The sequence below is a fragment of the Eimeria necatrix genome, genomic scaffold, assembly GCF_000499385.1.
Source record: "Eimeria necatrix Houghton genomic scaffold, Enh_scaff384, whole genome shotgun sequence".
Taxonomy (NCBI): Eukaryota; Apicomplexa; class Conoidasida; order Eucoccidiorida; family Eimeriidae; genus Eimeria; species Eimeria necatrix.
The window spans coordinates 1-12,500 of NW_013654288.1; the positions used below are offsets into that span (position 1 = coordinate 1).

The 12,500-nt window shown below is 55.5% G+C and overlaps 2 protein-coding genes across 2 annotated transcripts; both read left to right on the top strand.

The window, feature by feature from the left end:
* Positions 1-2,793: 2,793 nt before the first annotated feature.
* On the top strand, positions 2,794-5,655 carry ENH_00049230 (carbonyl reductase, putative; the record flags this gene model as incomplete). The annotated part of the gene is made up of 7 exons (XM_013581233.1): positions 2,794-2,928; positions 3,195-3,336; positions 3,502-3,587; positions 3,850-3,987; positions 4,494-4,583; positions 4,643-5,018; positions 5,498-5,655. 7 exons carry the CDS (start codon positions 2,794-2,796, stop codon positions 5,653-5,655), a joined length of 1,125 nt encoding a protein of 374 aa, XP_013436687.1.
* Positions 5,656-8,770: 3,115 nt separating this feature from the next.
* Positions 8,771-11,781, top strand: ENH_00049240 (hypothetical protein, conserved; the record flags this gene model as incomplete). Its single annotated transcript, XM_013581234.1, has 2 exons — positions 8,771-10,581; positions 10,878-11,781. The coding sequence occupies 2 exons, from the start codon at positions 8,771-8,773 to the stop codon at positions 11,779-11,781; spliced, it is 2,715 nt and encodes a 904-aa protein (XP_013436688.1).
* Between the last annotated feature and the right edge of the window lie 719 nt (positions 11,782-12,500).

The window sequence follows — 12,500 nt, forward strand, 5'->3', positions numbered from 1 at the left end:
AGAATGCACAGCCACTGCCTTGCGAATAATTAAATTGTCGCGCACTAATTTGCGAACTGCAAAGCGGCTGTTGGCCAACGCGATGTCGCCGCCTTCGTTCGGGTCGAGCCAAACGCGGCCGCGGCCGCATTTTAAAATTGAGGCCGCCAGGCGCTTCTGCAGGCGCAGCGACTGCAGCACACACCCACACACGCTGCTGCTGCTGCTGCTGCTGCTGCTGCTGCTGCTGCTGCGGAGCAGCAGCAGCAGCAGCAGGAGGAGGAGCAGCAGCAGGAGGAGGAGGAGGAGGAGGGGAAGGAAGCAGGGGAGAGGGGGAGAGGAAGAGGCGGAAGAAGGGGGGAGAGAGCGGCAGGATGGCAGCGACCGGGGGAAGCGGAAGCTGCTGCTGCTGCTGCTGCTGCTGTTGCTGTTAGTGCTGCAGCAGAGGGTTCAGTGGTTTAATTAAGAACAAATGAAGGCAGAAATGCAAAAAAAAGAAGAGCGGCCAGCAAGAACTCGCTGCTGCTGGCCCCACCCCACAGCGCGAATGCTGCTGCTGCTGCTGCGGCGGCGCTGCTGCTGCGGCCCTCAGCCATTTCCGCTTCGCAGCAGCAGCAACGCAACAAAAACGCAGCTTTGCAAGAAGAGGAATGCCCAGAATTCAACAACGCCCCCCGCAGCGCCGCAGCAGCAGCTGCTGCTGGGGGGGAGCTGCAGCAGCTGCAGCAGCAGCAGCGCCTACCATTTTCCCTGGGCGGAAGACGGCGGCGCTGCGGCTCTTTCCTTTCTTCCTTTTTCCCTTCTCTTTAAATTCCTAAATACTCCTCGAGTGGCTGCAGAGCCCCTATCGACACTGTGCTGCTGCTGCTGCTGCTGCGGCTGCGGCCGCAGCAGCAGTTGCTGCAGCAGCAGCAGCAGCGGCTGCCGCAGCTCCAGCTGCAGCCCTGCTGCTCTCCTGCATGCACCAACCGAGAACCAAAGCTGCTCTTTTCAATTCCCTTTGCATTTCTTTTTTATTTTTCGCAAAATTAATTCAAAAACTAACTTTTAAATGCACATTTTGGCTCTAGAGGCCCCGCCCTTCGCGCAGCCACTGCAGCGGCCGCAGCCAACAGCAGCAGCAGCAGCTCCAGCGAGCCGCTGGAGCCCCTGTAGCCATTTAGCAGCAGCAGCAGCAGCAGCAGCAGCAGCAGCAGCAGCAGCAGCAAAATCCATTTAGAGGCAAATAAGCGAAATAGTTTAGCCCAGAGGGTATGGGGGGCCCCCAATTTTGTGTGCAGTAAGAACCGGGGGGCCCCACTGCAGGCTGGGGGCCCCTGCAGCAATTTGCTGCGCTGCTGCTGCAGCTAGCAGCCCGCAGTCCCCTTTTGCTGCTCTTTTAGCAGCAAATGGTTTAATTAAATACTTTTATTAGTTTTAAATGCTAATAATTAGAAAAGGTATTTAAACAGTTGCAAAATGACTCTGCTGCACTGCGCGGGCGGCTGCGGGGGCCCCCCAGCAACGGCTAAGGGGCCGTAGGGGCCCCCAAGTGCTAACAAATACTTCAAGGTGGCGGGGCTGCTGCTGCTGCTGCTGTTGCTGCTGCTGCTGTTGCTGCTGCTGCTGCTGCTGCTGTTGAGAGGCTGGCTGCTTGGCTGTTGCTGCTGCGAGTCAGTCAAAAAGACAGCCACTTCATCTGCTGCCTCACCCTGGGAAGCCCTGGGCAGCGCGGGACTCTGCCGCATTTTAAACAATTGCTTTTTGTCTTTTTCTGGATTTTGATTTTGCTGCTGCTTCTGCTGCTGCTGCTGCTGCTGCTTTATTAGTATTGTTTGTGCCCCACAAAGCCCTTAGTAAGGCTCTTTATTTGTCCTAAATTAGGGGATAGCAGACTTAGAGAAAGGTTGTAGAAAGGGCTGTTTGCCTGGGGGCGTCCTTTTTGCTGCTGCGTTGCTGCTGCAGCAGGGCTGCAGCAGCGCAGCAGCTGCTGCTGCAGCGCGCGGCTGCCGACAGACAACATGCAGCAGCAGAACGAGGGGCTGCTTCCAGGCAATTGTTCATGCTGCAGCACTTGCAATAATTTAAAGTCTGAAGGGACTTGCGAAACAATTCAAGTTTGCTGCTGCGGCGAACGAAACGGGGCCTGCTCGCTGCAGAACTCAAGTTTCCACCCACGCAGGCAAGACAAGCCCAGTTTGCAGATATTAAGGAATAATTGGAATTATATTTAATAACTTGACTCTAAAAACGGAATTATATTCCGCAATTACCCGCGTGCACTCATTTTCAGCGACAAGTGGGATGCGCCGCGGTGCCTCCAGCAAAAGCGGCATCTGTGAACGATTTGCGTTTCGTGGGGCATTTCTTCTCTTTCGGAAGTTCTTATGGATTAATTTATTTGAATTTATTTCTTCGTTTTTCCTTTTTCCCCAGCGACGGCGATTTTGCAGGCGTTCGGAGCCGGTTTCCCGCGGCGCTGGCGTTGGTTGCTGCAGTTGGCAAGACACTGGAACGCTGCGCTGCTGCGAAGGTGAGGAGAAGGCGGAAAACAAATAATTAAATTCTTTTCCTTTTTGCTGCTGATTATTTGCTGCGTTTTTAATTTGCCCGTCGAAGGCAAAGGCGCTCTCGCGGGCGCGGAGGCTGCACCGCATTGGGCGCGCAGTGTCGCCGCATCTCTCCCCGGATCGACTTGAACTTGGCCGATTAAACAGTGTGTGTGTTTCCTTTGGAGTTCCAATTCAAGTTTTTCATTTTATTCCACTTTCTGTTCTTTTATTCGCCGCTTTTTCCCCTCCCACGCTTCTTGCGCAGCGAATTCAAGTTTGCACAATGGCGCAGCGCGTTTTCATCGTCACCGGCGGCAACAAGGGCATTGGCTTCGAAACGGCGAAGAAACTTTGCCGGGATTTGAAAGGCGAGAATGCAGTTGTTGTAATTACTTCGAGAGACAAAGAAAATGGCGTTGTAAGCAGCAAAAAAGACTTCAACGCGCTGCACTCAGTCCGCAGCACACAGCTGCACACGGCGGTGTGCCGGCCCACACTGCGGAAACCTCCGATTATTCCCGCATGCACTTTGCAGCTTTTTTCGGAGTTTTTAATTCTCGAAATGAGGGTTTTCGGGGCAATTGAAAGCTGCGGGTGTGCGCAGCAAGCGCGTGCTGCTGCCGACGGCGAAATTCAAGTTTGCTGCTGCTTGCTGCTGCGTGTCTTCTGGCTGCTTCGCCGCAGCAAGCCCTCGCGAAACTCGCCGCCGAAGGCCTCAAAGCTGAAATGGAATTGCTGGATATAACAAAGAAAGAAAGTCGGGAAAGTTTTGTGGCGGCGATAAAGAGCAAGTACGGCCACGTCGATTCGCTGGTGAACAACGCGGGTGAGCGCGCGCTGCCGATCTCGCTTCAAAAGGCGAATTAAATCCCAAATTTCATAATTTTAAACCTTTTTTCGCAAATTTAATATTATTTTTGTCCTTTTTAACCGCTTAATCGCAAAAAATGAGCTGCTTTCCACCTGCTTTCCCCCCCGTTCATCTTTTCAGGTTTCGCCTTCAAGAAAACAGCGACAGAGCCAGTTGCTGTTCAGGCCAAATTCACCTGCGGCATCAACTACTACGCAACGAGAGACGTAAACCCTAAACCCTCAAACCCTAAACCCTAAACCCTAAACCCTAGAGCACAAGTCGAAGTGGCTAACTCGAAGCCCTAGAGCCAGAGGCGCGAATCCCGTTTTGCTGCTGGAGGCTACACATGGATGTCTTTGGCCTGCTGCTTCGTTTCTGGTCATTTTTTTGACTTTTTGTTTCGTTTTTGTTTTATTTTTGTTTCTTTTTTGTTTTATTTCGTTTTATTTCGTCTTATTTGGTCTGTTTTTGCGCAAATTGCTGCAGATCACCTTGGACATGGTCGGCCTTTTCAAGTCCGGCTCCCGCATCGTCAATGTGGCTTCGTTGGCCGGCGAAATGGCTCTGCAGGAAATGTCCGCTGAGCTGCGCCACCGCCTAATGAGCAGATCTGCAAAGCAAGAGGTGGGCTTTTCGCGCGGAATCTCGAATCAAACTGGCGGAAACTTCGAGTTAAAATGTTTAAATTTATGATTTAAATTATTAAATTCATCATTTAAACCAAATAAACATTAAATTCCCCCAATTCCACCACGGATCAGTGCTAAGAAACGAGGCCGCGTGCTGCACGCACTTCTTTGCTGGCCGCGATCACGGGCTGGGCTGCCTCGTTGTCCAGTTCAAGTTCTGCCTTGTTCATCTCTCTTGAGTTATTTATTTTAATTATTTTGAAATAAATAAACTTAAAATAAATAACTCAAAAGAAAGAAATTAAGCTGCAGCTTCTTCCGTGTCGGATCGGCGCCGCCTCGAGATCTGCATTTTCGTGCAATCTTTCACTTTTGAATTCGTGAATTTCATCTTTTCGTTTTATTTTCCGCTGCCATGCCGCCGAGCTTCTCGTTTATATTTAAAATTAAAAAAGATTTAAATTATAGTTATAATGTTTGATGGAAATTTTCTTTTTTCAGGATATCGACAAAGTGGTGGATGAGTTCATCATTGCATGCGAAAAGGGGCAGCAAGAGGGCTGGCCTTCCTCGACTTACGGCCTTTCCAAGGTAGGAACTTGAATTACTTGAGTTTTAATTCAATTCAAAATGTTGCTTTGTAATAGCAGCTGCAGCAGCAGCAGCAGCTGCAGCAGCAGCAGCAGCAGCAGCAGCTGCAGCAGCAGCAGCAGCAGCAGCAGCTGCAGCGGCAGCAGCAGCAGCTGCAGCGGCAGCAGCTGCAGCGGCAGCTGCTGCTGCTGCAGCTGGCAGCAAGGAGACAAAAGCCAGCTCCGGAGCCCATCCCTTTGGCTTCTGTGCTTCTTTGCAATATTTTCGTGAACGAGGGTTCAGGGCTTCACCCGCTGCTGCTGCTGCTGCTGCTGCTGCTGCTGCTGCTGCCTCAGGCTGCGCTGATCGGCTTGACTGCTGCTTGGGCCCGCAAGGTCGACAACTGCCCCTCTATGGAGGCCTGCAGGGATATGGTGATTACTTGCTGCTGCCCCGGTGAGTGCAGCACTTACTGGCTCTCCTGGCTTGCTGCAGCAGCTTGCTGCAGCAGCTTGCTGCAGCAGCTGGATGCAGCAGCTGGATGCAGCAGCTTGCTGCAGCAGCTGGATGCAGCAGCTTGCTGCAGCAGCTGGATGCAGCAGCTTGCTGCAGCAGCTTGCTGCAGCAGCTTGCTGCAGCAGCTTGCTGCAGCAGCTTGCTGCAGCAGCTGGATGCAGCAGCTGGATGCAGCAGCTGGATGCAGCAGCTGGATGCAGCAGCTGGATGCAGCAGCTTGCTGCAGCAGCTTGCTGCAGCAGCTGGATGCAGCAGCTTGCTGCAGCAGCTAGATGCAGCAGCTTGCTGCAGCAGTGCACTGCTTCTTGAGGAGCTTTCACTAGTCCGCAGCAGCGTGCAGTGGTCTCTCGTTTGCGCGTTCTGAGGGTTTAGGGTTTAGGGTTTAGGGTTTAGGGTTTAGGGTTTAGGGTTTGCTGCAGGGTGGTGCAAGACGGACTTGGCGGGCTGGGAGGCCCCGCCACTGACAGCAGCAGATGGGGCCAACGTGGTGGCGCCTCTGGCCCTCAGCAGCAACAAGCAGCAGCACCACGGCAAGTTCGTCCGCAGCAAAGGCATTGTTGACCTTTCTGAGGACTGAGCAGCAGCAGCAGCAGCAGCAGAAGCAGCAGAAGCAGCAGCAGCAGCAGCAGCAGCAGCAGCAGCACCACGGCAAGTTCGTCCGCAGCAAAGGCATTATCGACCTTTCTGAGGACTGAGCAGCAGCAGCAGCAGCAGCAGCAGCACCACGACAAGGTTTGTCCGCGACGGAGGCATCTTCGACTTCGCCAAGGACCAAGCAGCAGCAGCAGCAGCAGCAGCAGCAGCAGCAGCAGCAGCAGCAGCAGCCGGAGTGGCTGCTTCTATTTTTCCAGCTGGCTGGACTGCGAGAGCGGAATTCCAGGCAGCAGCGAGCAGCAACAGCTGGCTGCAGCAGAGCTGCTACAGCAGCAGCTGCTGCAGCAGCAGCTGCAGCAGCAACAGCAGCAGCAACAGCAGCAGCAGCAGACTTGTTGCTGCTCCCCCTCCAGTGTTGGCGCCCTTGGACGCCAAAATGCAGTTCCAATTGCTGCAGACTTCGCTTTGGCTGTTAACAAGTGCACGCAAATTGCCCAGAAATGGCTAGCTAGCTAGCTAGCTAGCTGGCTAGCTAGCTGGCTAGCTAGCTGGCTGGCTAGCTGGCTGGCTAGCTAGCTGGCTAGATAGATAGCTAGATAGGTAGCTAGCTGGCTGGCTAGCCAGCTGGCTAGCTGTTGCGTAGCTAGTTTGCCAGTTAGCTGGACTTCGCTTAGATGGCCAGCTAGCTAGCTAGATGGCTAGCTAGCTAGCTAGCGAGATGGATAGCTAGCTAGCTAGCGAGATGGCTAGCTAGCTAGCCAGATGGCTAGCTGTCGGTCTCGACGGGACGGCTATGGCTGCTGCAAAGAGTGGCACGGCTAGCTAGCCGGCTGGCTAGCTAGCTAGCTAGCCAGCTAGCTGTGTTGCGGCTAGCCAAGGCAGCTGGAGTTTATTGGGACATAGCTTCCACTCCACTACGTCGAGGGTTTAGGGTTTAGGGTTTAGGGTTTAGGGTTTAGGGTTTGAGAGGGTCCACTGCAGCAGCAAAAGCCGCAGCCGCGCCGGCTGTCTCAGCCTCTGAGGCCCTGGCTAGCTGCTTAGCTAGCTATATAGTCAGCTGGCTAGCCAGCTGTTGAGCTAGCTGTTTGGCTAGCTGGCTAGCTGTTTAGCTAGCTGGCTAGCTAGCTGCTTGGCTAGCTGCGTGTACACCTGGGCGGGCGTGTGTAGTGCATGCGTTTGTGGTGTGTACGTACACCCGAAGGGGAGCGCGCGCGGCGAAGTCCCGCAGAAGATTAAAAGTGTTTATATTTGAATTATAAATATATTTAAATATCACAAAAAGCAAAAATAAGTGGAAATATATATTTAATTAAAACAAAAAGTCCGAAAAGAGTTCTTTTGATGGCGCCATTGTGGCGCAGCGGACTTGAACAGAAAAGAGCTTTTTGAATTTTGAGGTGTATGTACAGCTCACTGTGGATTTTATTTCTTTTTTGTGCTGGAAAACAAAAAAGGAATTTCAAATGAATAAAAAAGAACAAAAAAATTCAACTTTTTGGACTTTTTGGAGTCTTTTGATGAGGCTAGTGGCGCGGCGTTGAGGTGTACAGACAGCTCAAAAACCTTTCCACTCTGCTGCTTTTGAGGTGTCTCGACACTTAATTAACAATAATAATAATAATAATAATAATAATAATAATAATAACAATAATAATAATAATAAAATAATAATAATAATGATAATAATAATAATAGTGAGAATAAATATTATTGTTGTTTACAATTGGATTACTGTTATATTGCTGCTTTTGCACTTATCCTGCATGCATTCCTTGTGGAAATTCTTTACTAAAAAATTTAAAAGTTTTAAAAAATAAAAATGAAAACCATTTGAGCAGAATGTGGGTAATTTCGGGTGTACGTACACCCCAATTGCGGCGTTCAGACAGCAGCAGGAGGCGGCAGGGGTATTTGCAATGGGGGAAAAGTTCATTTGTTTATTTTTTGGATTATTTTGAATTATTCAACTCAACTAAATGGATAAACTGCTGCTGCTGCAGCGTTTGCTGCTGCTCCGCCGCCGCAGGAAGCAGCAGCAGCAGCAGCGCTTTTTTGCTGCTGCTGCCCCACACACAAAGCCGCCGAGGGGCCGCAGCAGCAGCAGCAGCAGCAAAAAGGCAAGAAAGGGAGGCTGGAGGTGCTGCTGGCAGCAGCAGCAGCAGCTGGCGGCCTCCAGAAGCAGCAGGAAGCACTGCTTAAGGGCGAGGGTTTAGGGTTTAGGGTTTAGGGTTTAGGGTTTAGGGATTGCAGCAGAAGCACGCGCAGTGCAACAAAAGAATATTTTGGTTTCATATTTTGGAATATATTTCGAGAGGTGCAGCAGAAGCAAAATGCTGCAGTGCTGCAGCAGCTGCAACACTGATGTGGCCCACAGAGCAGCAGCAGCAGCAGCAGCAGCAGCAGCAGCAGCAGCAAGGCTGTCCTTAACACACTAACGATAAAACTGTGGATTCTTAGAGCCAACTAAATAAGAAGAGTACAGTTCATCTTCTTTAGGCGTGTCTGCTGCATCGATCCGCTGCTGCTGCTGCTGCTGCTGCTTCAGCTGCTGCTGCGGCCCACAGCAGGAGCAGCCGCAGCAGCAGCAGCAACTGCTGCTGCTTTCCCAGGGACACAGCCAGTTCTTTTTGGCTGCAGTGTTTTGTGTATGCTTCTGTGCTGCAGCTTGTTCTGCGTAGATTTTGCCTTGATTGCTTCTGCAGCAGCAGCCACCGCAGCAGCAGCAGCAGCAGCAGCAGCAGCAGCAGCTGCAGCAGCACCCTGGTAGGGATTTCTTGTGGCATCTTGCTGCTTCCTGTTACTGCGCGTTGTCCCGCTGCACTGCTTTATTGTTTTCTTTTGTTTTTTTTTGTTTTTTTCTTTTATCAAAACAACTGTTGCAAATAGAGCAGCAGCAGCAGCAGCAGCAGCAGCAGCAGCTTCCTGGGTGCTGCTCTCCCGCCCCTTGGCTGAGTGACCTCGAGGCCTTTGTCCTTCTCTTCTTCTTTTCTTTATATTCTTTCCTTTGCATCTATTAGCGCCGGCTGCTTCTTTGTTATAATTTGCGAGTTGCTGCTGCTGCATTTCTGCCTTTCTAGCCCTCTGCAGCAATTCGCAAAATGAAGGCTGCTGCCTCCGCAGATGCAAACTGCAGCAGCAGCCCGCCCTCGGACCAGCAGCCAGACGCAGCAGCAGCAGCAGCTGCTGCTGCTGCTGCTGCTGCTGCTGCCCCCTTACTAGATGCAGCGCAGCAGCTGGGCCCCCAGCAGCCTGCTGCTGCTGTGGAGCAGCTGCAGCAGCACATTGCAGTTCTGCCCCCGGTGATGCTGCTGCCCAGCGTGGCCGCGCCGTCACCAGCAGCAGCAGCAGCAGCAGCAGCAGCAGCAGCAGCAGCAGCAGCAGCAGCAGCTCCTGCTGCTGCTGCTGCCCCGCACACACCGCAGCAAACAACTGTAGACACGCTCTGCACCCGTTCAGAGGAGACTTTTTTTTGGCAGCGGCCGCCGCAGGAGGAGGAGGAGCAGCAGCAGCAACAGCAGCAGCAGCAGCAGCAGCTGCAGCAGCAGCAACAGCAGCAGTTGCAGCAACAGCAACAGCAGCAGTTGCAGCAGCAGCAACAGCAGCAGCTGCAGCAGCAGCAACAGCAGCAGCTGCAACAGCAGCTGCAGCTGCAGCAGCAGCCGCGGCAGCAGCAGCGGGGTTGCAAGGACATCGAGTTCCCGCAGCACGTGCAGCAGCAGCTGCAGCAGCTGCAGCTGCAGCAGCTGCTGCAGCTGCAGCAGCACCTGCAGCAGCAACTGGAGCTGATGGGCGGGCAGCAGCACTCTGAACAGGATAGCAACTTAGTAAAGGACTTCCAGCAGAAGCTGCTGCTGTGCCAGCTGCAGCAGCTGCTGCAGAGCAGCGCAGCAGCAGGGGGCCCCCATTTGGCCTTGGGGGGCCCCCCCAGCAGCAAGCAGCAGGGGAAGCAGCGGCAGCAGCGTAGACAGCGGCAGCACAGACGCCGGCAGCAGCAGCCGCAGCAGCAGCAGCAGCAGCAGCAGCAGCCTCTACAGCCGGCGCGGCAGCAGCAGCAGCAGCAGCAGTTCGGAGCAGCAGAAGAAGCGCTGCTGATGCTGGTGGATGCGCCAGAAGCAGACTCTTGGAAGGGCCAGCAGCAGCAGCAGCAGCAGCAGCAGCAGCAGCAGCAGCAGCAAGAGCAGCAGCAAGTAGAGAATGTGAGCAGCCGCCCAGACCAGCTGCAGGTGGTGCAGCGCTTGCTGCCACTAGCGCAGATGCTGCAGCGGCAGGAGCAGCAGCAGCAGCAGCAGCAGCAGCAGCAGCCCGGCGCCAGCAGCAGCAGCAAAAAGGACCCCAACCGCCGCAGCAGCAGCACGGTGAGCAGCGGCACTGCAACGGCGCCGGGCAGCTGCAGCAGCACGGGCGGCCGCAGCAGCACGAGCAGCTTGTCTGCGTCTGCTGCGCTGCCTGCTGCTGCTGCTGCTGCAGCTGCTGCTTCGAACAGGGCCAGCAGCAGCGGCAGCAGCAGCAGCAGCAGCGCAGCAGCGCCTGCAGACGTAGCTGACGTGCTGCCGCTGCTGCTGGACATGAGCCTCGGGGTGAAGCCGGCAGCAGCAGCAGCAGGGCCGGAGGCAGCAGCAGCAGCGCAGCCGCAGCCGCCCGCAGCAGCAGCAGCCCGCGAAGCAGCAGCAGCAGCAGCAGCGCCTGCAGCAGCGCCTGCAGCAGCAGCAGCAGCGTCAGCGCCCGCGGACTTAGCTGCTGCTGCTCGCGGGCCCCCCGCAGCAGCAGGCTGCGGGCGGAGCCACAGCCACTCGGGCCCCAGCAGCAGCAGCAGCAGCAGCAGCAGCAGCAGCAGCAGCAGCAGCAGCAGCAAGCCGCGGCCCTCGCTCTCGCTGCCCTCGCTGCAGCAGCGCATGCAAAAAACCAAAATGTGCCGCTTCCACTCCCTCGGCTGCTGCAGCAAAGGGCCCCTTTGTGTCTTCGCCCACGACTCCAAAGAACTCCGCGAAAGACCCAACTTAATTCGGACTCGTCTGTGCCCTTTTATGCTTCCGGGGGGCCCCCCGGGGGCCCCCCGGGGGCCCCCGGGGCGAAGGGGGGCTCGTTGGGCGCGGCGTCGGGCGGCGGAGCTGCTGCTGCTGCTGCTGCTGCTGCTGCTGCTGCTGCTGAGGGCAGGGGGCACCCCGCGCACAGAGCTTCGGACTTGTCCTCGTTTCGGTGGCGCAGGTCGCAGCAGCAGCAGCAGCAGCAGCTGCAGCTGCACCAGCAGCAGCTCCAGCAGCAGCTCCAGCAGCAGGAGCAGCTGCAGCAGCAGCTCCAGCAACTCCAGCAGCTGCAGCAGCTGCAGCAGCTGCAACAGCAGCAACAAGCCCTGGTAGAAGACTGGCAACACGCAAGAAGCCTCGGAGGCCGTGGCAGCAGCAGCAGCAGCAGCAGCAGCAGCAGCAGCAACGGCGCAGCAGGCGAGGGCGGGTGGGAGCTGAGGCCCCCCCAGGGCCCCGTAGAAACCCCCACGGCGCTGCAGCAGCTGCTTTCATATGTGCTGCAGCAGCAGCAGCAGGGCCGTTTTGATGCAGCAGCAACAGTTGCTCTAATAGAATCTTTGGGGGCCCCTGGCTTTTTGCCGGATCCGCTCAGCAGCAGCAGCAGCAGCAGCAGCAGCAACGCGGCGCTGCTGTGCGCAGCAGCAGCAGGAGGCTGGCTCCCTGCTGCTGCTGCCTTGGCCGACCCCGCGACGGCGCCTGCTGCTGCAGCGCAGCAGCAGGGGCCTCTAGACATTGCAGCAGCAGCAGCTGCTGCTGCTGCTATGGTTGGCGCGGCGGGCACTGCAGCCCAGCAGCAGCAGCAGCAGCAGCAGCAGCAGCAGCAGCAGCAGCCGAAGCTGCGGCTGCCGCCGCCGCCTGCAGCTGCAGCCCTGGGTGTGGCGGGCGCAGCAGCAGCTGCGCCGCTTTTGGCGCCCCCGGGCTCCCCCCGCAGCTGCAGCAGCAGCAGCAGCAGCAGCAGCAGCAGCAGCAGCATAGATCTGAAGCAGCTCGGAGGACTGCCCCAGGAGTTCTCCTCAGAGTCTTCCACCATTTGTCCTTTTTCCGCAACGACGGCTTCGGCCCAAAGCAACAAAGACGCCAAATAAATCTCTGCATATCTCTTGCCCCACACTTGCATGCATGCGTGCATGCATGCATGCATGCATGCATGCATGCATGCATGCATGCATGCGTGCATGCATGCATGCGTGCATGCGTGCACCTCTGCATGTGGCATGCATGCATGCATTCATGCGTGCATGGATTCCTGCATGCATGCATGCATGCAGCTGTGTATGCATGCATGCATGCATGCATGCAGCTATGCATGCATGCAGCTATGCATGCATGCATGCATGCATGCATGCAGTTGCTTGTTTGGGGGCCCCGCAGCGGCTAGGGTTTAGAGGCGGCTTGGCGAGGAGGGCCCCGTAGATGTTTTTGGATTTGTATTTAGAAATGAATTTGCATGCATTATATGTTTGAAGCTGCTGGGGCCCCTAGCAGCAGCAGCAGAGGCCCCCGCGGCTTTTCTCTTTTGCCTGCTGCTGCTGCTGCTGCTGCCTGCGGGCGCTGCAGCAGCAGCAGCAGCAGCAGCAGCAGCAGCAGCAGCAGCACGGCGTGCGGGGGCTCTGAGCGCGCGGAGGGCCTTCGCGGCCCCGGCTTATTCGTGAGCACTTAGGCATAGAAGCATCTGAATGCTGCAGCAGCAGCAGCAGCAGCAGCAGCAGCTGCTGCTGCTGCTGCTGCAGCAGCTGCTGCTAACGTTGAGGGATTTGTCATGGCTTTGCTGCTCCGCAGCAGCAAGGGTGAAAGGTAGCCCGCT